Here is a 24,759-nt window from a genome sequence, read left to right on the forward strand (position 1 = left end):
GTGGCTCACAGGCTTATTTGCTCCGACGCATGTGGGATCTTTCTGGACCAGGGACTGAACCTGTGTGCCCTGCATTGGCAGGCGAATTCTTAACCAATGTGCCACCAGGGAAGTCCCGACCCTGTATTTTTTAATTGGTCATGCTATATTTCCTCCCACCCCTCCCCAGCCCCTGGCAATTAGCAGTCTGCTTTCTGTCTAGGTATTTACATATTATGGATATTTCATATACATGGAATCATATAATATGTGATCTTTTGTGTCTGCCTTCTTTTATGTAGTGTTCTTCTATGTTATATCTATGTTATAACTTATAGCAGTACCTCATTTTTTTTTATAGCTGACTAATATTTCGTTGTAAGGATATACCATATTTTGCTCTTCCATTTTTCAGTTGATGGACATTAGGTTGTTTCCACTTTTTGATAATGGCTAAGTTTTTTGTGCATTATCTCACTGGATTCCCATAAGGATCCACCCAGTGAGGATAGCCACTGTGGAAAAAGATTGAAAGTAGAACTGACATATGATCCAGCAGTTCTACTTCTAGATCTATATTTGAGGGAAATGAAATCACTGTCCTAAAGATATATCTGCACCCCTGATATTACAGCATTATTTATAGTAGCTAAGACATGGAAACAACCTAAGTGTCTATCAACAGGTGAATGAATAAAGCAAAGTGTTATACATATATATATATACAATATACTATTATTCAGGCATAAGGAAGAAGGAAATCCTGCCATTTCTTTCAACATGGATGAATCTTGGGGTCCTTATGCTAAGTTAAATAGTCAGATACAGAAAGACAAATACCGTATGATGTTACTTATGTGTGGAATCTAAAACACCAAACTTATAGGTACAGAGAACAGTTTGGTGGTTGCCAGAGGCAGGGGGTGGGGAAAATGGGTGAAGGGGGTCTAAAGGTACAAACTTCCAGTTATAAGATTAGTAAGTTCTGGGGGATGTACTGTACCCTGTGGTGACTATAATGAACAATACTGTATTGAAAGTTGCCAAAAGAGTAGATCTTAAAGCTACTCATCACACAAAAAGCTATAACTATTTTTAGGTGATGAATGTGAATTAAACTTAACGTGGTAATCATTTCACAATATATACATATATCAAATCATTATACTGTATATCTTATATGATGTTATATGTCAATTGTATCTTGATGCTGGGAAAAAAAAAAGACCCCACTGAGGAAGGTAGTACTAGCATCCTGATTATATGAATGGGGAAATTGAGGAGCTGAGAGATTATGGGACCAGACAAGGCTATATGAGTTGTTGGACTTGTGCTAGGAATCCATGTCTCTGTAGGGATTCTTAACTATTATTCTCTTTTATTTTGCTAGCCATGTGGACAAGATGAGAGTGACTTCAAATAGTTCAAACAGTTATGTTTTTTCATCTAAAACTTAGGTCTGCTATTTAATAGCAATGAGAAGGTGTATGTTGTGAGCAGTAAATGAGAGAGGAAATTTGGTGTTCAAGTAAGCGTGTGTGTTAGGTGTCTGTAAGAGGAGATTGGACAAGATTTACACAAAATCCCATAACATAGTTTGCACCTCACAGTAGGCTGCCTCTCAAATGCTTCCACCAAAATATCCCTACAAGGGAGGAGAGTGAAACCCTACCACTCCACAACACTCATGCAGATTTTGCATCTTGCTCCCTTAATACGTTTGTTTTTATGCAAATATAAACCACGTAATTTAGCATGACATAAGTAGATGCTCAGAAAGATGTGCCAGGTTTATTCTGTGTGTTCTTCTACACCTGGCATGTTACCTGATGGCCATGGGGTATGTGAGGTGTGGTAGTGAGTTGCTAGCTGCTATGTCCACTACTAGATACTTGAGGGGTCAGTGTAGAACTGTTTCTTTATTGGAACTTCCTGGTTTTCAAGATTATGAAAGAGTGGATTCTCCAATTATGTGACTGGTAAATTGGAAAGTCTTACAGAATGTTGCAGTAGTAACATTCAAATATGGTAAGTTTAAGAGCAGACTTCTTCCAAATAAATTCTTTCCAAATTGAAAACTTAGAAAAAAAGCACATTAAGAAAGTAAATATTAGAATAGAAAAAAAAAGGTTCTGAAAGGCATATTTTAAAGAACTTAACTTGCAAAAATTTTAACACATACCTTGTTTTCTCTTTATTTGGTGACTTTCAAAAAACTCATTGTCTTAAATTGAATTTTTAATTAAATTTTATCTTTTCTATCTGATCTATTTTTGTTATATTTCATACATGTGATTCCAAATTTGTTTTTTTCACTTGTTATGAAAGCTGCTAACATTCCTTTAGCCAGCATAGTTCTGAGTTTTAAAAGATATTATCATTTTGTATCAAATAGTATTCTGGTTATATTGGCTTCTTTATATATTGAATAAAATATTTTTAAGAAATGGTGGAGTGAGGGTGAGTGTGAACCATGTACTTCTGCAGGTATTTTAAGGTAAAATTCATTTTGAGACACATACATTATGTCATAATTTGTGGTTTATGAGGTGTTTTCCAGGGCGATGTGAAATATAATTCTGATAACCTATTGAAAATATAAATTCTGAACCAATATGAAGTTCTTAACATATGGCAAATTGCCTTCCTTCAGTGGTTTTCCAGTTTAACTAACGACCAGTCATCACATTGTTCAGGTCCTGATTACAAATCCATATCAAAAGAAAATTAAGTAGACTCCTCTTTCTTCATTGATTTTAATTTAAAACTTAATTCATGCAGTGCTGCACAGAGTTACAGATTTGAAAAGTTTGATAGATCTATTTAAATTGTACTGCTAAAACTTTTCCGTGGGTTATGTGCTTGGGGACTGCCCTGCTGTGCTTTACTCTCTGTGGTGTAGGCTCAGGACATCTTATTGTATAGATACGGCTGTTGCATTATATGGTACTTTCTCACCATTCACTAAGGTCTGCATTCTTTCAAAGGTTATTTTCTATTTATGTATTATGAATATTAACCATAAACGGAGGGCTGCATTAAATGACCAGATAGGGCACAATTATTCCTTTTATTCCCATTGGTATTGTAGCGAATGATAGTATTTCTGATGTTTCTGTTGGTTGTACTTTTTAAATATTTCTGTCTGTTCATCTTAAAAATCCAGGTGTAGATGCTTAAGCAGAATATACTGCTCTTTGCAGGTGGTTCTTTATACCCTAATGGCTTTTTTTTAGATGTTTCATTTGTTTCCTTCTGATGATCTGTGGCCTCACGTACTCCATGGTGGCATCAATAAAGGCTTGTTTACTTTAAAACTATTCCTGTAAAACCTTGCTATTCTATGAAGTTAAAATGGTTCATGATTAGGTAATGAGCGCTGGTAATTCTTTCATCAGACTGGTCATATTCTTGAGCTGTTTATACGTAGTGAGCCACAGAGTTAGGTAAGTAGCATTTCCAGTGGCCTTCATTTTGGTAGTGGAGGAGTTAAACAGCATCTGTGCTTCTTCCCACTTTACCCAGCTACATCACACATGCTTTCCTGGTGAGTTCTGTGTTCCTTCTGGGTCCTCTCTCTGATTCTCCTCTGTCTCTTCCATGTTTCTCTTGTCTTTCTCTTCTTGCTTTCCCGTTCTCAGTGTGGTGGTTTTTCCCTCTGAGTGAGGAAGGTAAAGAACAGGGTATCAGGCACATTCATTTTCCTCTAGCTTACATAACTGAGTTAATGAGAGTCTGCCTCAGACAGACTGCAGGATTGAAGGCAGAGATGGAGAGAAACAACTGTGTTTCAGTGCATAATATACTGTTGAATGAAAGGGTTTCTGCATGTTTAGCTTCTTCATTTAAAGGAGTCCTCAAAACAGTATGTACTGTTCCCATACAGGCTGGTGAGACAGGTTTCCAAGCTTTTGACTGGCCCTGGTTGGGAGTTACTTCAGGAAACTAGAAGCAGTTAAACTATTTAAAATCGATCAGAAAGAAACAAGGGTGGGAAACTGCTGTGTCTACTGTATGCCAGGCATTGGGACAAGTGCTTCTAGGAGTCTAAAATGAGAGATTCCCCTGTTAAAATGCAGATTTTCCTCTTCTACCTTCCCTTAATATTTTGTCCATTTATCAGTTAATAGGTAGATTGAGTTCAGATCTGTTACAAATTGGAATTTGTAGGTTTAGTCATTTAATATCATGCAAACAACTCTTGGCAGATCTTTTTTTTGTAAAAAAGGTCAACCCTTGGTTATATAAATATGTATTGTTTCATTTTTAATAATTCTGACTCTGGTTTTTAGTACCAGGGTTTTTGATGGTGGACTTGGTCTATATTTACATAAAGCTGTCATTCTATAAGAGTACTAGAACATAAGCTTAAAAAAAGATTTGAAATTTTATCTTAATTGACACATTACTGCTTATAATTACTGTTTCCATTTAGGTTTTTTCCCAAGCAGTTCTCAAGGGTGTGATGCATTTCTTCGCCACAAGATGACACTGATATCTCCCTCAGTATTGAAGAAATATGGTATTCCCTTTGACAAGGTATATTAGTGTTACTCTTTAAAAAATTCATTTAATGTGTATAGTATTCGTATTTAAGACAAATTTAACATAAACTAATATATCTTTGACTTCAGGTAGGATTTTTAGGATGTGGGGAGAAAAATTCAGATTCATGTTTTATTTAGGTAACAGTTATTTACCTAAATATTAATTTGAAGTTTCTTTTATTTCAAGATGCATTTACTAGAGATTTCATGCAGTTCTAGCTCACTTACAACAATACTGAAAGTGAAATGTAGCACATTTGAGAGAATAAGATATATAGCTCTCCTCCATTGAAGTCTCTTATATGAGCAACAAAATTTATGTGTATGTGATCTATTTTTCTTTTTTTTAAAGAAATCAGAGCAATTTTTATTAGCAGTTTGGTTGGTTAGAATCAGTGATTATGGTGCCAGTATGTTATTTCTAAACACATTCAGACATAATACAACTGAGATTTCATTATGGATAAAATTGCCTGATGATTTAATAATCAGATATTGCTTCTTGGGGTATTTCTGAAGATTAAGTTCTGTAAGACTCTGTACATGCTAGATCCCTCTTTCTTTGTGTCTGTGGGTAGTAATTGGGTCAGAATTATTACAGAGCATGAGCATTTTTATGTGAAGAAACTGAAATGAAAAAAGCTTTTGACCAGATAAATAAAAGGTCTCTCTCAGTTGGAGGAGGATTAAGACCTTAGCTACTTCAGAAACATTAAAAAATAGTTCCACTCCCTTTTTCATTTTTTATTTGACTGTCTTCCCATAATCCTTGCTGTTTTCCACCTTAGAAGCTTTTCACTTGTGACTAAATCTTTCCCTCTTCTTAATCTCAGGCCCTTAAAGTCCTGTCTTCCACCTCCCTCCCCCACCACCCCCAGCCCAGGCTTTGTTCAAAGTAGAATTTTTGCAAGGACGAAGAAACATTCTCCAGCTTGAGGTGGTCCCGCTCTCTCACAAACAGGCTGTGCAGTAGTCATGCATGAGACATACTTGTCTTATGTGATGAGGATGCTCTCAACACTGGTTTAGTCACATACTTTTACCCATGACAAAAAGTGTGCCTTGAAGATGTGCACTATGGAGAAGGTCCACAAGTGTGGGTGGGCTGCAGCACTACTGCAGGTACAGAGGTCAGAGGCTGCGCCCCCCCAGAGGGGCCATTCCTTCTGGCGGGCCTTGTCTTACTTGCAGATGCCTCTGGGCATCAGGCTTTCCAGTCTCAGACATATCGCCAGTGCACGTTCTTTCAGGTGGTTGGCATAAGCCTGATTAAGCACTTTTATTTAAGTTGAAATATTAGAAGGCAGAGGAGAAGGAGTAGACTGGAGTCCTCCAAGGCAGGAAAACCTCTGCGGGTTTTGGGCTGGTGATAGGAATTGATCAAGCTGTTCTTTGGAGAGGGGTTGTGTGAAGTAGCAGGACTGCGGGATTGGCTCATTTGCCCAGGATGGAGGCCTTTGGAGTTTGTAGCTTCTTTCTCAAATTTGGGGAGAAGGAGGCAGGTGCCTCACACTCCTTTCTGGGCTGAGGCTCTTCAAGTGCTATTTGGTAGATCACTAGATGCAGCAGGCTCTTATCTGGTCTTTTGAGGATGGGACATTTCGTGGCTTTTGTGGGAAGTGGAAGGGTGAGTGCTCGTCCACAGATGGTGAGACACCAGCAATTTAGAGGGCTGATTGGCAGTTGCAGTTTTTCATATGAAATACTGCCATTTCCCCTTCCACCTTGATGAAGGGTGTGTGATGATTGTGTGCTCCTCAAGGAGCTTATTTTCTGATGATGATAATGTAACCTGGGACAGAGTAGCACAGACTTCAGAATTATACTTCCCAAGTTCATTTCTGATTCCGTCACTTGGGTAAACTACATAATTTTTCTGAGCCTCAGTCTCTTCATCTGGAAAATGGGGATAATAATAGTACCACTTAATAGGGCTACTATGAGGATGAAAAGTGATGATCTATATGAGGGGCTTTGCACAGTACAGGTTATATATAATAATAACACAATCTTCCTCCTCAGTTTAACCTTCTCTCTTTAGGCAATCATTTTGCAGTTGGACTAACATTTTTTTCTTCTTCTTTCAGTGAATTTGTACATATTCATACATATATATGAAAAAGTATGTTTAACAAATAGCTAATTTCTGCTTTTTGATTACGTACACTACCCTTTCTGACATTTTTTGCCGTATGGAATTATGATGCTTGGTTAGTCTTAAAATAAAAGGGACTTGTTCTTGTCTACCCCTATATCTTTTTTTTTTTTTAAATATCAGTTTGTTACATAGAGGCAGTAAATTTGCCTTATATTTTGGCTAACTGGGATTGACCTGTTTCTAGAAATTATATAGAGGCATAACATTTAGGGTCCAATTTAATGGGAACAGGTACTTTTCAACATGGCAAGAACAACGTTTTCTAGGGAGAGTAGAGAAGGATTGTAGGTGGAATTCAGTGGAGCAGTGAAGCTACTTTCCTTATCCCACTGACAACAGACTTACCCTCTTCCTCCACCTTATAGGGCTAGAAACAGTTGAGCAGAGTGAGTTTTGTTTTATCACATGGTACAAGGAAGTGCCTAGTTTCCAAGCACAATTATAATTAATGAGATTCAGTGAGACCAGGAAAGGAGAGAATCAGGCTTTGTTCTCAACGTGGCTCAGAATGATGGAACTGGAACCATGTTGAACACTGATAAGCCATTCTCTTCCTGCCAGGTGGCAGCTGGGTTGCCACTCATTGCAATAGAACACCTGCTGGGGTGTCACAGGGGAGGGGGTGATGAGCTAAATTTCAGAATTGTTGAGAAAGAAAATACTTCCACACACAACATTTTAGCATTCCTAAAATGGTAACTGAATTGCAGTGTGTGCACCTGTATTTATACAGTGTATCTCCTGTATGTTTCCACACAAGTGCATACTCACATATTCATTTATCAACATTTTAGGACTGAAATGAACCAAGGTAACTGAATGAATCAGTGAGTTATATATTTGATAGTCTAGCATTGAGTAGACAAGTTAAAAAAAAACACTGAAAAATTTAGCTTCACTGTATTTCTATAGCTCATGGTGTGTTTTGTATGCTTTGGTGATTATAAAAAAACCAAATTTCTGTAATCTGAAAATTAGGAATGGACTGAATACATTTTTCATCTTTGCTTTTGGGCTGCTGGCTTATTTACCCAAGCTAGTTTAATTATATTTGAAAATGCACTCACCCACTCATACATACTTATATATTATACATATATTTGAATAACTATTTGGTAGAAATTTTACTATTAAATGGAATGAAGTCAATTGAATGTTTTGTAAGTATTATGAAAGGATAATTTGGTGAATACTATCAACTCTTTAGCAACAAGAATTCATAATATTCAGCGTGTGTTATCAAAGTTTTTATAGCTCTAACTTGAAAAATGTCAGTTATGATAGTCCTGTTATATAATTCCAGTAATGTGAATTTTTAAAGTATTAAAATATACATATTGAATGCTAATAAGAACAAATCTATTTGAATAACATAAAACAAAGACATCTTCAAATAGAATATAATTTCTTTGATCATGGACTGAATGATTGAACTACATTGCCAGAAGGTCACACCCTGTTTAGAAAATTCTTTTAAAAGTCTCCTGAAAAACTATTAAAGGATTAAGTAAAGGATCTGGGGGGACTTCTTTTATAGCTCGGACATCATATTTTTTCTTTTTTTTAATAGGAAATACATTTTAACTGTATTTGCAATTTGGGAAGTCTTATAATTGGGAAATATTATATGTTTTCTACCCTGCAGATCACCCAGGAGGCTGGCGAATTTATGATCACTTTCCCATATGGCTACCATGCTGGTTTTAATCATGGTTTCAACTGTGCAGAATCTACAAATTTTGCTACTGTCAGATGGATTGACTATGGGAAGGTTGCTAAATTGGTAAGTTATGCCCCAAACGCTTAAATTAAATGTGTATTCTGATTATTATAGTGGGAAAGCTAAGAGCACATGCAGCATTTATTTTTTTTCTCAATGATGTTGTGTGCTTGTCACCATAGTAATTTATTCCAGACAGATATATTTATTTTACATAGGCTATATTAATATTTGTAGCAGTGTTTTCCTGTTTTGAGATTAATGTGGAGCAATTTACTTTGAGAGGTAATTTTAAGCAACCAGTGCTTTCTTTCTTAAGCCACCAGTCTTCTCGTGAGATTTTCTGGTGGCTCCCTGTGACTCCATATTAGGTAGATGTGGCTCCTTCCATGTTAGAGTTCAGTCCATGGCTTAGAAAACAACTAGTTACAGAGGAAAGTGGTAAAATTGTTAACAAGAGGTGAAGGGAGGATGGTAAGAAGAAATAATTCAAACTGCCTTTAGTGTAGAAATGAATTTTTTGAAAGTAATAGTATAGAATGTATTTTAACAAGTAATATATCTTAATGTTAAATTTGGTATAAAAATTTGCATCTCCTGCTCAGTATATTTAATTTAGTTCACAAACTGTGTATTTTCATTCACAAGCAACTTGTGTTAAATTTCATTAATTGCCCCCCTGCAGCGTTAAATAGAGGACATCTTCAAAGTGATGGTAGCTCCTATTAGATTGCTTCCTTTCCTGTGGATTTTAAGGCAGATGTACAGGCTGGCAGAGGGCAGTTTCTTAATGAAACTGTGTGTTTTACTACAGAGTATGTAAAATTGACATATATTTGGTGGAAAATGGCACATACAGCCTGTATAGCCTTATCTTGGCCACTGCATGGTCCAGGCAAATACTATTCATTCTACATTGATAAAACTTTCATGTGGAACCATTGAGTGAACTTGGATAGAAATATATTCAGGGAAGACAACTCTAGGTTTATTTTACACAGGTATTTAGAAAATTGTATAATATATTAAAATAAAAGTATAGCAACTCAGAAAGCATTCGAATGAATTCGTGACATAAAAGAAATCTCCTGCTAGAAGACTTTCTCTGTTCTAAGTAATTTTTATTTATGAGGGGTAATTTAGAAAGGAGCAGAACTGAACTACTTCTTTCCCTTACGCATCCTTCATAATACAGTAAACCTAATAAAAAAACAGAAAGCCCGGTGTACATACCTTGGTCAGCTACTGCCGTGCTTTTGCAGAAAAGTAATGCTTGTATCTGCATCAAAACAGTGTCATAGCCCTGAGGTTATAACAAGGTATGTTATTTTATGGTTTGCATCTTTAATCATTGACATAATAAGTCAGCTATCCCAGCTGTCAGTCACCAGAAAAATTAGTTGGTTCTTGTTTACTACAACTTTCAGTTCTAATTCTGAGTATTGGCTTCTTCCCAAGACTAAAATGTCCTGAGTGCATTTCCACCTTTCCGGGTGGTCAGAGTGGGAGTGGAGTGTGACCAAGTAAGAGAGGTCAGGAGTGGTCCTCTCTGAGGTCTCTCTCAGCTGATGGAGCCCAGACCTGTGGGGCTGTTAGGAAGCAGAGCCCCGTAGTGGAAGAGGCAGGGATTTGAGGCCCAGCTCATCTTCTTGCTAGCCAGAGAACATCAGGAAAGTCATTTCTTCTTTTCGTTTCTTCCTATAGGTTAAAAATCCCTCTCTACCTCATAGATTTGTTGGGAGGAAAATAACTTAGCTATGTGGGTATCCACTCATGCTGTGTTGATTTATATCATTCAATTTAGTCAGGGGATATGACTGTCTTGGTTCTGGTTTTTTTTTACTGGGTACAAAATATTCAATGGCTATAATGCAGTTTGGGCCGGTTAATTTAAAATTGTAATTACATGTGTTTGAGATGTTTCTAGGTGTTGTCTCCACTCTTTCCTTACTTTTGGTGAGGTGGTGCTATTCTGAGAATGTATTAGTTTTCTATTGCAGCTGTAGCAAATTACCATAAAATTAGTGGTTGCAAACAATACTCTTGTACTGTTTCCTAGTCCTGTAGGTTATACGTTGAACATTGGTCTAACCAGCAAAATTCAAGGTGCTTGCAGGGCTGCATTCCTTACTGGAGATTCTGACGAAGAATCCACTTCCTTGCTCAGTGAGATTGTTGGCAGAATTCAGTTCCTGGCAGTTGTAGGACGGAGTTCCTGTTTCCTTGCTGCCTGTCAACCAGGTCTTTGCTCCTAGAGGCCTCTCTCAGGTCCTTGCTTTGGTCCCCTACATTTCAGAGCAAGCAATCCACAAAATCCTTTTTGTAATAAAAAATAACATATTCACAGATTGCAGGAACTAGGACATGGATATCTTTGCTGTTAGGGGTGGAACCAAGTGGGGGTGGGGGGTGTGGGTGTCAGCATTCTACCTACCACAGAGAGCTTCAACTGATAACTGACATGGTGACGTATTAAGACTCTACTTTGGGACTTCCCTGGTGGCGCAGTGGTTAAGAATCCGCCTGCCAATGCAGGGGACACGGTTTCGAGCCCTGGTCCAGGAAGATCCCACACGCCACGGAGCAACTAAGCCTGTGTGCCACAACTACTGAGCCTGCACTCTAGAGCCCGCGAGCCACAACTACTGAGCCCACATGCCACAACTACTGAAGCCCGCACGCCTAGAGCCCATGCTCCACAACAAGAGAAGCCACTGCAATGAAAAGCCCGTGCATTGCAAGGAAGAGTAGCCCCCGCTCACCGCAACTAGAGAAAGCCCGCGCACAGCAACGAAAACGCAGCAGAGCCAAAAATAAATTAATTAAAAAAAAAAAAAGGATCTACTTTGATTCGTGTAATGAATTTTGGTTATTCTGCATAAAAATAGGAAACTAATCTTGGATACAATTTTGAATGTTTCACTAAAACATCCTTAGGCTTTCTTAAATTTATTCCTCAGTATTAATGTTTTTCTGGGCTATTCTAAATTAAGTTTGCTTATGTTATAATGTGCCGTGATGGCATTTTGAGGGAAGATTTTATTGTCTTTTATCCCTTATTTGGCACATATTTTTATTGATTTTCAAGTTCTGTTTCTTTAGGCAACCTTATGAATTTACTGTATTGTGTGTGTGTGTATTTACGTGTGTGTGTGAACATGTGTAATTTTTAATCTTAGGAAAATTTGTAAATTGGGCAGTTTTTGTGTTTTGCTGGGGACAAATGTAATGTATAGTGAATTAATTATGAATTGTACTTAAAGACTTTTAACTTTGATGATGGCCAAATTGGTTAGTCTTAATTCTTTGTCTTCTTCAATTCATTCTAAATGATAACTATTTAAAAAACAGTAATTTCTCACAAGTGATAATGAGTTATGCATTTAGGGGGGATAATTTAAAAAATAGTGGCATACTTTTTATAGTTGAAGCACTGGGGAATGACATCTGCTTTACCCGTCGCATGTTGATTTGAGTATATAAAATCATCTGATAAAGTATCTGTGGTGTGGCATTAATTAATTAACGTGGTGCAGAGTGAAGGATCTCTACTGATAATATTTCATATATTACAAACCAATATTTCTAATTTCATAACATAGACAAGAGCTGTTAACGAGAGGTTATTTTTTTAAATTAATTTATTTAATTTATTTGGCTGCATCGGGTCTTAGTTGTGGCACACGGGATCCTCGTTGCAGCATGTGGGATCTTTCGTTGCAGCATGCGGGCTTCTCTTTAGTTGTGGTGCGCGGGCTTGAGAGCGCGTGGGCTCTGTAGTTGTGGCATGCGGGCTCAGTAGTCGGGGCATGTGGGCTTAGTTGTCCCATGGCATGTGGGATCTTAGTTCCCTGACCAGGGATCGAACCTGCGTCCCCTGAATTGGAAGGTGGATTCTTAACCACTGGACCACCAGGGAAGTCCCCCAGAGGTTATTTTTTAATTTAAAAAATAATTTTGGAAAGATAACCCCAGGTTCACTGATATTATTGGTGGTCTTTGTTTAACAGCCAGCATTGGTTCATGAAACCTTCTCTTTGTTTAAAGTATTGCTAACATTGACTAGAACTTCCATGCCATTATTTGTGGTGATCCCAAATACTCGTCTTCCAAATTTCAGCAAATTCCTGAACCTTTGATATTCTCAACTAAATAATAATAATAACAACAATAATTATTATGTGGATATTCTACTGCCTGTCGGTATGTTCCCTGTATTCTAGCACTTAGTCCAGACGGCTCTTTATTATACTATCTACCCAAACTGCCTCACCTCTCACATAAGGCTTTTTTTGTGCCTAGATTGTGGAGAAGGTCTTTAGGTAACAGACATAGGTAGAAATGAGCCATGATAGCAACTTAATTTGACTATCCTTGTTTCTAAAAATTCCTGCTAATGCCCTTGGCCTTGCCGTTCCTCTTGTTTCTATCTTTCCCTCTCTTCTCTTTAGGATCATTCAGCTCTTTTTTGCCTTGACCTAGTAAATATAGCAAGCCAAATCCTGCATGATACTCCAGAAGAGAAGGGCCTTGCCTTAAGAGGGCCCACCTACCTAAGAAAGCAGTTGTGTAATTTCCCCCCCCCCCATTTAATTTATCAGAATTAAGGTTTTTCACTGAAAAAAATTGAGAGGAATGTTCCAGGTGGCCACGTACCCATATGCCTACTTATAGGCAGAGTTCAGCTTTGGTGAGTGCCCAGTGAGTTTCTTCTCTGGAACAGAAATTGTGCTACGTGATTGTACAAAAGGACTTGTTTTCTTTGTCTTCAAGGAGCTTTCATAAAGAGCAGAAGGGCTTTTAATAAACCTCCATTTGCAAAGCTATAGTATGAGTGGAACATATCATCCAGTTATTTTAGGCATTTTTCTAGCTTTGAATATCAGAGTAATCTAGAGTGAAACACTATATATTTTTTTCTAGTAGAGATTTAAAAATATCTACCAGATTGCATAGCAGTTGAACTAAGATATTGCTGTATATTCGAGATGAATGTTTTCTGTTCCTGGAACGTTCTTTCTGTCTGTGGTGAAATGGAGTCCGTGGTAACTTCTGTGCAGCAGCTGTGGTGGCATTCACAGGTCTGCTTCCTAGCTAGGACGGATCAGAGAGCTGGCCTGCAGGTTGTATTTCATTTTTCCGTTTGGTGGGATGAAGTGCCGTTGTTTTGATGTTAGGTTTGATGGATTTGTTTGCCACTGCATTCATTAGCTTCACATCAGAAAACTGACAGGCTGTTAAATGAAACTTTGGCTTAGATTTTCAGCTTGACTGTTTGGAGACATTTGTGAAGATATTATGTTTTTGTGTTGCAGCAGCCTCCAGCACTATGATTGTCTCTAAGGGAAGAAAAGTTATTTACTGTACTGATTTTCTTGAGTAAAAACGAATCATTGTCTGGGGGACAGTCATATCTAGCCTACACCATCAGAAGCAGTGTATTTATGACAGTGTGTGCTGCATGAGAGACTTATCTGTGGCATGATAAATAACATTATCTTCTTGGAAGGAAAGGTAATAGTTGGTGACTCCAAAATGATATCTCATATTTTACATTAATTTTATTTTAAGTGATAATCTATTAACATGATATGCCAGAAAGTTGAAAAATTGCACTGCAGAGCTGGGAATGTTCTCTTATGAACTCCAAGAGCATTACTTCACTATCTAACTTTAAAGCATTCAGACATTTGAATTCTCAAACGTTTGAACAAGTTTAAAAAGAGATGATAGAATGTTGAAATTGATTTCCTTTTAATCTGGAAGGGATTTCAACTATTAAATTGTCTTTCATGCAAGAACCATGATATGGGTTCATTTTATTTTATATTTCAGTCCTTCTCTAAAATTAAATTTGGTTTTTCCTAAGTCAGGTAGCAGTTGTCCTAAAAAATCTTTAATCTTGGGCGGTCTTTATTAAAGTAATCAGGAATCATTTTAACAGTGAGTCTCCAGGTTATATTTTAATATGCTTTGGATTGTAGAATACCAGTGTAGTGACATTTCTCTATTCTTACAGCTTGTGAAGGAAAGAAAATGTAGACAGTGTTGCACATTGCTCATTTAACAGTTCTTGGCATTCTGATTTTAAGTGTCTGGTATGGCATATAAAATATGAACTTCGGGAGTTTAGTGATTTTATATTCTGCACTTTATCTTTTTACCTCTACTTTGTCTCTATGTCCTGGGTCCTGGCGGTACAACATAGTAGTGCTGATGAGTGACTCTCCTCTGCCTTTTTTACAGAGCTTAAAGGAAAGAAGAGAAAATACCATGTAGAGAAAAAGAAGCATACAAAGTCATGTCCTTAGGAGTTTGTACTCTAACTGGGAAGTTAGTATTTATGTATCAAGAAGAGGTATTAAGAAAGAAAATAGTCACATTATGTCCCCATTTTGTTCTGATGAAGTATTGAGTTGTGGGATTCAGAAAATCTGAGACTTCAAGTAGACTATTAGGAGAGCCAATTGATTAGTATATATTGTGTCTGCAGGAGAGATATTTGGGGCTTGAGTCCTCAGAGATAGGGAGCCTGATTTCATTCAGTGCTAATTTAAATTTGCTGGATTATGGGATTTGAATGGAACTAGGTATATGGTTTATGACACTGATGTTTAGTTGCTAACCTGAAATCAAGATAATATCTGTTTTTGAGGCTTTAGTTAACTCAATACGTTAAAAAAAAAGTAAATTGGCTTTTTGAATAATGTGTACCCTATACTGAGAAAAATTAATTTGTCTTTAAGCCATTCTCCTTTCATCTAGTTTGATAGTAGTAGCCGACATTGTTCACAATCCGCCAGGCGTTGTGCAGGGCACTTCACACATGTTACTTCTTGCCGTCTCAGAGATAATGCATGTCTTCTGTCCTCTACTAGCCCCCTTTCTCAAAGCAAGGAGTTGGGATGATGCCTAAAATGAGGATGGTGAGGTTGAGATTAGAGGCAGAAGGTTGGCCCCCTAGTGCCCCATATCCTTCTGGATTCATCTCCTTGGATGTGGTGGGTTAAACAGGTGCCAGCCAAGTATGTGATTTGTAGGATCGCTTTTAAGATACATGAGGCTTCAGAATGATCCTGTCCCACGTAAGCTGTAGTTGACAATCACCACCAGGTGGTGGTGATTCTCTCTGGCATTTGTTTTTGTTTGGGTTCTTAAAGCCAGTGGACACTTTATTCTGTATTCTTATGATCTGTTGATCAACCTACTTATGAATTCTTTTTTAGCCCATCGTTACCTCTCGGGCTTTGACCACCCTACTCTTTGATTAAGTTGGGGAAAAACAAAGGTTCTTTACTTCCTTCTTTATTTTGAGGAGTGAGGGGGATCCTGAGGCATCAGTCTGGACAAAAAGGTGTGTATGTAGAGAATCAGAACAAAGTTTATTATGCTCCTACCTTGACATATTTCATGATTATCAGGGACCTAATTTTATTGAAGCACTTTTTGAAGCTTTGGGGAATTTTTTGTTTACCATTTCTTTTGCCTTTTCCATGTTTTTTTTTTTTTTTTTCAGTGTTTACAACAGTAAACATAGTAAAAAATTCCGTAAAAGGCTGTGTCCTAGATAAACGTTTGGAGAAGACGGTAGAAGTTGGGAGTGAGTATTCTGGTCAGTGGTGATGCAGAATTCTAGGAGAGTAGTGGGAAGAACACCTTGGCAGTATTTGAGGGAAGCAGGTTGGCCAGCCCCTCAAGGGAACAGAGGGATAATGGGAGAATCATTTGGGCTCTGGGCACCCCCAGCATTTATAACAAACAGATTTCCTGGTTCCCCACAGCTTCTCATTCTCTCCCACACAGGGTTTACTGTGTTTTCCTCCTTCTGCAACTACCACTGAGAAGACAAGCAATGGTTTATCTAGTAAGGGGTGGTTTCCTCGCTTGAGGGATTCGGAGCCAGGTGGCCCCAGGGTTGGTGTATCTCAGCACTGTCATGAGGTCTCATGCTCTTCCCCTCCTTCTGTCTCATTCTCCTCCGTGGGAGGGTATTTATTAGCAAGCTTGCCACTATAGCTGTGCTTACTGCAGACGTTGTTTCTTCCAAGGAGGAAGGAGGGGGACAATGCAAAAATGTGGCTCACCCTCGTCCCTCTATCTGGGAGGAAAATCTTTCCTTGAACCCTACCTGAAAAAACTTTTATATCTCATGGCCAACCCAAACCATAAGGAAGCTAGGAAAGTAAATGGAAAGTCATTTTGGGAGAGCACCTGTTATGTGCTGGGCCCTGTGCTTTCAGTTAAGAAAGTAGTAAACAAGACATGTGTGGTCTCTGTCTGGTCAGTCGATCCACATTTAGAGTCTACAGCAGCTGTTCTCAACCCTGGGAGCTTTAAAAGCATGGACCCACCCAGACCAATAGGATAAGAATTTCTGGTGAAGGGGTACAGCATTTGCATTTTAAAAATCCCCCTAGGTGAGTCTGCTGGATGCTTTGGGTTGAGAACCAGTGGTCTTTAGTGAATTAAATAGGCCTTTGTTGTTTGGGTTGATGTTTTCTTTTTTACATTTCAGCTAAAGGTTCACTGGCAGCTCTATCAAACAGACCAAAATAATTATAAATGCAATTTATATATAAATGTAATGTATAAATTTACCACATTTAAAAATTTTCTTCTGAGAACCTAAAGCTTTCCAGTCCATTTGTGACATCCATTTTTACAACTTAACTCATCACGTCAATTCAGATGATGAAGCCTAAGATTTCATAGCAGGAAGGGAAATGATCGATTTGGAAGGTTTTCGGACAACCTAAGAAAAAGGAAACATGGACCATTAAAATAAAGTCAGTTCTTCTCACACCAATAAGCTGATTTTCTTTGGGAAAATCACTTTGCCTTGCTAAGACTGTACTGTTGAAATAGTGGTCCTGTTCCTAAATTTATTCAAAAGCTGTGGTGGAAATGTCCACATGTTGATTAGGAGGCAGCATGGCGAGGGGTAAAGAGAGCACAGTTTGTAGCTAGTGGGGCTGGATTTGAATATGGGGACGACCGCTTGCTAGTGATTAATCCTAGCAAGGATTCACTTGATAACTTTATGATCTGGTTGCTAATTGTTTGTTCTTACACAGTACCTCCCTCAAAAGATCTATATAATCTTTTGATTCAATGCTGTAACTTACGGAAAAAGCTAGTTATAGGAGGACTCGGGAAAATTCCTCAGGTGGGGTCTGAACCCTTGGCCTAGCCACATAGTGATTTTTCTTTCTCAACAGAAGAGCTAAGTGTGAATTAGGACTTCTTATATAAGGTATGCCAACCAAGGTCACTGTTCCCTTTCCTTCAAGATACTTGTTCTCTGCTGATTGAACAAAAGCAGCATGTGCAGATGCCCAGTTTGAAGTTTGACGTAGGCATCTTGCCTACTTGATCATTTGCTGTGACCTCTTTGAATCAAAAGAGAGCTTTAATGGGATTTCACTGAGGTCGGTGGCAATAATTAGACTTTAATCTGTGGATCCACAGTCTATCCTCCCTCTGCTGTGAGCAAGATGATAGAAAGCGTGAACACACCTCTCTTCAGAACCGCTTGTCAGAACTGTAGCCCGGAAATTCCCACGGGGGCTGCAGCCCCGGAACACTCTCTCACCAGAGCCCCTTCTCAAGCAGAAGGTTGAAAGTAATGACGGTAGTAGCTGAACAGGGTGTTGATATTTAAATATCAAAGGGAATAAAGAATGGGTGAAGAAACCCCTGATTAATCTCTATTACTGTTTTAACGTTTCCGCACTTTCGCAGTTAGAAGAATCAGAGCGTTAGACAATTCAAAGAGGAAAGGTGCCCCCAGTTAGGCAGACCCTAAAAAAGTCTGATATCATATAGAAGCCCAGTGCTTGGTTCTCTCCCTCTTTCAGCTATGCCTAGCATTTTAAATTTACTATGCTTTTATTCCCTACAAACTATGCCTAGTAATATTTTTTTTTGCCTCATTCTGCAACGAGGAAGGTAAAGCAAGAGTATCTTCTGGACATTCCAGATACTCTGGAGGGATGATTTCCAACATGATACCTTAGAGCACTGATTGATTCCTTGTGGCTCTATCTGTGATATTTAGTGCTCACAGCTAATTCCATCTGGCATTATTTTTGTCTTTCATTTGTATTGATCAGTTTGCTGATCCTGCCAAGTGCTGTCCTTAAGTGAGAGCAATATCGATACTTGTATGCCTCTTGCTTATTTATAATGCTGAGTGCAGTTTTATGATGGTGTTTTGTTTCTCTTACTGTCTGATATTTTGATTTTTATCATACTTGAGTATGACCAATGAATAAGTAGCTAAGTAAGGGAAGTTTCAAATTAGTGTTGTTAAAAATATGAAGAAATAAAATCGTAATATTGGGGAACTGTCTATTTTATAATCATAACTAGCAGTATTTTGGCGATGAGGATTGTACATATGTATTTTACCAACATTGCTATTATTTTATAGTCTTTTAGTAAAAGGCTAGAAAAACATTAAAGCAGAAAAATTTAGCATGCCTTATGTTCCATGTATAATATCAAAGTTAGCTTTATAAAATTAATTATATCTTATATCTCCCCTCAAGATGCTTCATTAGAAATATAGCTCAAGTAGTTACTGAGATTCCATGATCTGCTTAGTATTGCCATCAGGATCACTCCTGACGTGACACAGGGTAGTGGAGGCGGCTGACACTTTGGAGACTAACAGACTGTCTTGAATCCCTCTCAGGCTGTATGTAATTCTTCTGAGCTTCATTTTCCTCATATATTAGGGAGGCATTGTTGTGCAGTGAAGGCGGACAAGTTCAAGGCTTGGCCAGGCTCTGACTTGAATTCTGCCTTTTCCTTTTACTAACTGTGTGATTGGAGCAAGTACTTAATTAACCTCTTTAAATGCCTTTTTCCCATATGTAAAATGGAGATTATAGCCTCTTTAAGTTGTTCTGAAAAATAAGTGAAATTAAATCTGTAAGGAGGCTTGCAGAGTTGTGGTGGGGACTGGATAGATGTGTGGTGGGTTAGGATTGTGTTTCCTCTGCATCTTTCTTGCAGAATTCCAGTTTGGGGAATTGACCTTGGCTCAGTGGTGGGCCTGGCTGGTCTAAGAGAATTCCCGTTTCCTTTTCCAGCGATGATGGATCAGATCAGTGGGCCAATCTTGGCCAAATAGAAAGGAGGGTAGGATTGGTGGAGAAATAGAGGAAACCGCCAGCTTGCCCTAGGAGAGTAATGGGAGACTCGTCTCTCTAAATGAGGACAAGGAAGCACTGAAGTCTCCAGCCTGCGATCTTAAGGGGACCAGACCTAGCTTAAAGCCCATGCTTTGGACACCAGGTTAGAGAGCTGAAAGGCTTCTGTTTAAAATCAAAGCCTGGAGAAAGCAGGCCAGTGTTTTATTTTTCATAACTCTGTCAGAAATACAAGTGTTTGTTGCTCCATCTCCAGAGTATTTCTTTCCTTAGTTAAAGTGCTTTGATGGCTAATTTGAGTGCAAGCAAACAAAGACCCAACCCAATCACACAGAGCCGTGTTAGAATTCTGGTTCTGTGTGTGGTACTTGTGTAACCTGCATTTGTGAGCCATAGTTTTCCTACCTGTAAAGAGGGCTTTAACTGGTGCCTCACCAGGATGGGGGCCACAATGGGGGCAGGCACCTAGCACCATGCCTCTCTCACTGAGTACATTTTTAAAAAGCCATTCATCATGGTCATTTCTAAGTCAGGGAACTCCCTAATACTATTTGGGGAAGACTGGTGGGGTTCAGGCCTGAGGTGCTGAGAAACAGTGGCTATGGGGATAGTATTTGCAGCATACGTGCTAACAGCAGGCTGGGCAGATGGATTGCTTTATATATTTCTACTGAATTCTCACATTCATTCACTTTTACTTTCTGCCAAAATGAGGGCAGCATTTGGAGTTCTGTGGGCCAGATTGCCAAGAGGAGACATTTGAAGGAGCTGTTGCTTATGTGTTCAAAAACATACTGTGTCTCTTGGGCCCTCTGTTGAATTCGAAAGACCATGTGTTGTAAATTCTTGGAAAGAAAACCATCATGGACATTGTAGATTCCTGCTAAGTTTGACTCTCGTCCAGACATGACTTTTACATACTGCATACATATGTGAATTAAGAGAAAAGAATAGGTTGTTTCCAGCAACTTTCTAAATTTTCATAAACTATATTTTTATACGGCTTAGTCATAATATTCAGTGTTTCTTATATTCCCAGTTCTCAGGAACGTGTATTCTGTCCTTTAATTTTAAGTATTAATTAACAAAAAATTGGACTCTTCTGATGACTATTGAAATAGCATGAAAACCTGTTTCTTTGAAAACTAAAAAATTGTTCAGACTTCAGTAGTATTCATAGTAATACTGAAGGATTTTTTTTTCTTATCATATTAGTAAAGACATAAGGAAAACTCCCATTACTCTTGAGAATGTACTTGTTTGACTGATCACTTTGTACTTCTGTTGGTGGTGGTGTAATTGGGATAAGTATCCTGAAAAGCAGGTAGGTAATGTGTATCAATACTCCTCAACATCTCCATGCCCTTTGATCCATTTCTTACACTCCTAGGAAATAATTGGAAATGCAGGCAAAAGTACACTTACAAAGATGATTGTTGTAGTGCTAGTTTTATCAGCAAAACTTGAATTATAACTATTATGTCCAATGATATGGGAATCATTGAGTAAATTATGGTGTGCCATGTACTAGAATCCTTTTAATTTTACAGAAAATTATTTGAAAGGAAATCATGATGACTCTTTGTATTGTTACCTGTTGTTAAAATGTATAAAACATTAGTGGGCTTCCCTGGTGGCACAGTGGTTGAGAGTCCGCCTGCCGATGCAGGGGACACGGGTTCATGCCCCGGTCTGGGAGGATCCCACATACCGCGGAGCGGCTGGGGCTGTGAGCCATGGCCACTGAGCCTGCGCGTCCGCAGCCTGTGCTCTGCAACGGGAGAGGCCACAACAGTGAGAGGCCCGCGTACTGCAACAACAACAACAACAAAAACAATGTATAAAACATTAGTATATGTCCATGGCCAAAAAACTTAGAGTACAGAAAAATATTTAATGGCATCCTTTCTAGTCCCTTCCTTAAAGGTAAAGCCTTTTAACAACTCCTTGTATATCCTTTCAAAAATATTAGCATATATCTGTCTCTATCTTTTAAAAAATTTACACAAAGTTAATCAATGCTGTTCACATTGTTTTCCAATGTCTTTAAACAGCTTTCCTTTTAATACATCTTTCATTTATGGCAAGTAAAACATTTAGAGTGTAAATATTTATTAGAAAAATCTTCTAGCTTATCCCAATAGAGTAGGACAGGTGCTTGCCGTGGATTTTTTTTGTGGGCCATCGTAGAACCACAGTAGTGCATAAGAGTTCATTGCACAGATCTCGTTAACAAATTAGGACTTTGAAAACGAATGCCTTAGTTCATTGCTCTGTTTCCCTCCCCCCACCTCCCCCGTGCAGAGCAGAAGGCTAGGTGGACCTGGAGCACTTGCACGTTTCCAGCCCTGTCTTTGTTGACGGGCCCTGCCTGCACCAGCATCTCAGCTTATTCTACCGCAGTTAATACTGGGAGATAGTTAATGCCATCATAGTTTCTGTTTTACTGAATGACAGCATTTCTAACCGTGTCCTCATATTTGAAGGATTGGATTGGTTAAATAAATTTTAATAAGTTCCTTTAGAATTGCATTTCTGTGTCCTCATAAAGGATTATCCCAGTGAATTTGGAAGACATGACAGGAAAAAGTAACTGAATGACTTTTGTCAACAGTTATATGATAATGGGAAATTGAAATAGGAATGGCAGAAAGGGGAGATAAAACCCAGCCTGGTTGCTATGTACAGATATAGGCAAGAAAGGCTACATAAAATAAGAAAATGCCAACTGCAATAATCATAAAGGACACTCTAGATTTAAAACACGTACATGAAGTAAGACAATCAGGAAGTTATTGCCCATTGTTTCAAGAGAGCAGATGGTGCTTAAAATATCTCTTAATTTTATGTCATTCTTAAAAGCAAACAACCAAAGAGCATATACAATCTATATTTAAAAAGTTAAGTGCAAACTTTTCTGTTTTGGGGGGATGCTAGAGTAGAGCTGAAGAAGAACAAAAGTAGCATTAAATCTGCCAATAAAGATACACATTGGAGGCTGTCTTGGCAGGGGATTGAAGGCAGAGATGAGGGGAAAGATAACCAAGAGAGCAGTAATCCAAACCCTGCTCAGCTCCTGTGTGAAACTCTTCTCTGTTACATATTTTCCCTCTCATTGGCTCTAGTAAGTGACTTGATGTTTAAGTTTTGAAATGTCTAGATTATGTCTCTAAAACCACATCCATTTGGGTACATGGTCATAATTTTTAGAAAACGTGATTTCATACTTTAGTATTTCCCATTTCATTAGAGAGAATTTTAGGAAGGTTTTTTGAATTTTGGTGCTGTTTACACTCAGCACCTCTGAATAAGTGCTGGATCATAGATCCTGAAGTGTTTAGTTTGAGTAAGCCTGACCAAGGCCTCTCAGATAAACTGCTGTTCTCAGATTTGTACACGGTTTACACTATAGCAGTGTGTCTTAAAAGGCATTTCTGTAGTGTAGTTGCCTTATGATCAATTCATGGTGCTTTTTTGCCCAGTTACTACACTGATGTATTTGTGTAGAGATGGAAGGTGTCTGTGGCACCTCAGTAGAGATGGAAGGTGTCTGTGGCAAAGTTAAGTCAGTCTGTGATGTACTCAGCCACTCAGGGCTGGACTGAAAAGTGAACACAGATTCCTTCACAGGTCCCGTTTACCACTTTATGGTTTGTTCTCATCGGTGATCCTGCCTGTCAGAGCAGCCTAAGTGAAAGTGAAGACAAGGAAATGGAAGCTCAGATCCATATTTCTAGAAATATCCACCCTTTGAGTTGTGCAGTGGAGAATCTGAAGTCCATACTCCGTTACTGAGTAACTGATGTAGCTACTTACCAGGAAAATTGGGGCGATGCAATTCTCTGTGTTTTCAAAGAAACATTTTGAGGTTGGGAAGTTTACAAACCTAGAATTTCAATAAGCACAAAGTAAAATAAGAGTTTACTTTTTATTAGATTGATATAATGCAGTTTGGACTGAGTTCATTCTAAGAGATCCCCCTTTCCCCCTGTTTATATTCTGCATTTACCTTCTGGAACTGATTGACATGATAGCAGATTGAATCAGACTTTATAATTCCTAGACTTTATAATCATTAAGCTTTGAAGTAAATGGTGCTTCTTATTTAAGGAAATCCCACAGGATAAAGCCAAACAGGTACCACTACAGAAGGGATTGTCTTCAGTGGATATCATGTGTTCAGCTCCTAGCTGCTTATTGTCTTAATAGGGTCTGTGGACAAAGTCGTCCTCAGTGTAACTCTGGTTCTGGGCTTTCTGCTTCAATGTGTCTGTCTCTGAAGCAGAAGGCCTGGAACCACTAATCAGTGTCCACCAGATTTCTTAAGACTGGCGTTAAGTTTAATTCAACATCTGTTAATTACCTGCTGTATAATGACCTGTGATGGACTTCTGGGAGGAGGCCCCAGTTATCCTGAATACTGTGGGTGCATAGTCAGTTTGATGAGATCTTGGACCCACTTCCCTAAAACAGGCTTTTTGTCATGCATATAAAAATATTTTTTAAAAATTGGAATATTATCAAATATATAATTTTACATTTGCTTATATTTTTATTGGTTTTGAATATTTTCTCATGCCACTTCAGCATTCTCAAAAATACTATTTAAAATAGCTGAGGGGCTTCCCTGGTGGCACAGTGGTTAAGAATCCGCCTGCCAATACAGGGGACATGGGTTCGAGCCCTGGTCCAGGAAGATCCCACATGCTGCAGAGCAACAAAGCCCGTGCGCCACAACTACTGAGCCTGTGCTCTAGAGCCTGTGAGCCACAACTACTGAGCCCGCATGCCACAACTACTGAAGCCCGCGTGCCTAGAGCCCGTGCTCCTCAACAAGAGAAGCCACGGCAAATGAGAAGCCCGCGCACCGCAATGAAGAGTAGCCCCTGCTCACCACAACTAGGGAAAGCCCGTGCGCAGCAACGAAGACCCAACGCAGCCAAAAATAAATAAATTTATTTAAAAAAATAGCTGAGTATTTTATCCTATGAATGTACCCTAATTTAACCGTTTACCTGTTGTTATGGAGTTTGGTTATTTACACATTTCAGTGTTACAGATTACAGTGTAGTAAAGAGCTTTATGAATTCATTGCTGTCCAATTCTCTTTTTTCTCAAGAGATATAATTTTAGAAGGGTAATTTTTTTTTTCTGTTTAAGGATTCTTTTTTTTTCTTTTTTTTTTAACATCTTTATTGG

The 24,759-nt window shown here is 38.4% G+C and overlaps 1 protein-coding gene across 6 annotated transcripts in view; it reads left to right on the plus strand.

The window, feature by feature from the left end:
• KDM4C (lysine demethylase 4C) overlaps nucleotides 1-24,759 on the plus strand; it is a 398,364-nt gene that overhangs the window by 109,819 nt on the left and 263,786 nt on the right. For 4 of the 6 annotated variants that reach the window (XM_060014734.1, XM_060014733.1, XM_060014735.1 and 1 more), the window contains 2 exons: nucleotides 4,415-4,518; nucleotides 8,330-8,467. In XM_060014734.1, coding sequence (XP_059870717.1) covers nucleotides 4,415-4,518; nucleotides 8,330-8,467 — 242 coding nt within the window. The remainder of the gene's footprint in view (nucleotides 1-4,414; nucleotides 4,519-8,329; nucleotides 8,468-24,759) is intronic. The other 2 variants (XR_009519875.1, XM_060014737.1) reach the window with 1 other exon arrangement.

This window comes from Delphinus delphis, chromosome 6 (genome assembly GCF_949987515.2).
Source record: "Delphinus delphis chromosome 6, mDelDel1.2, whole genome shotgun sequence".
NCBI classification, from domain to species: Eukaryota; Metazoa; Chordata; class Mammalia; order Artiodactyla; family Delphinidae; genus Delphinus; species Delphinus delphis.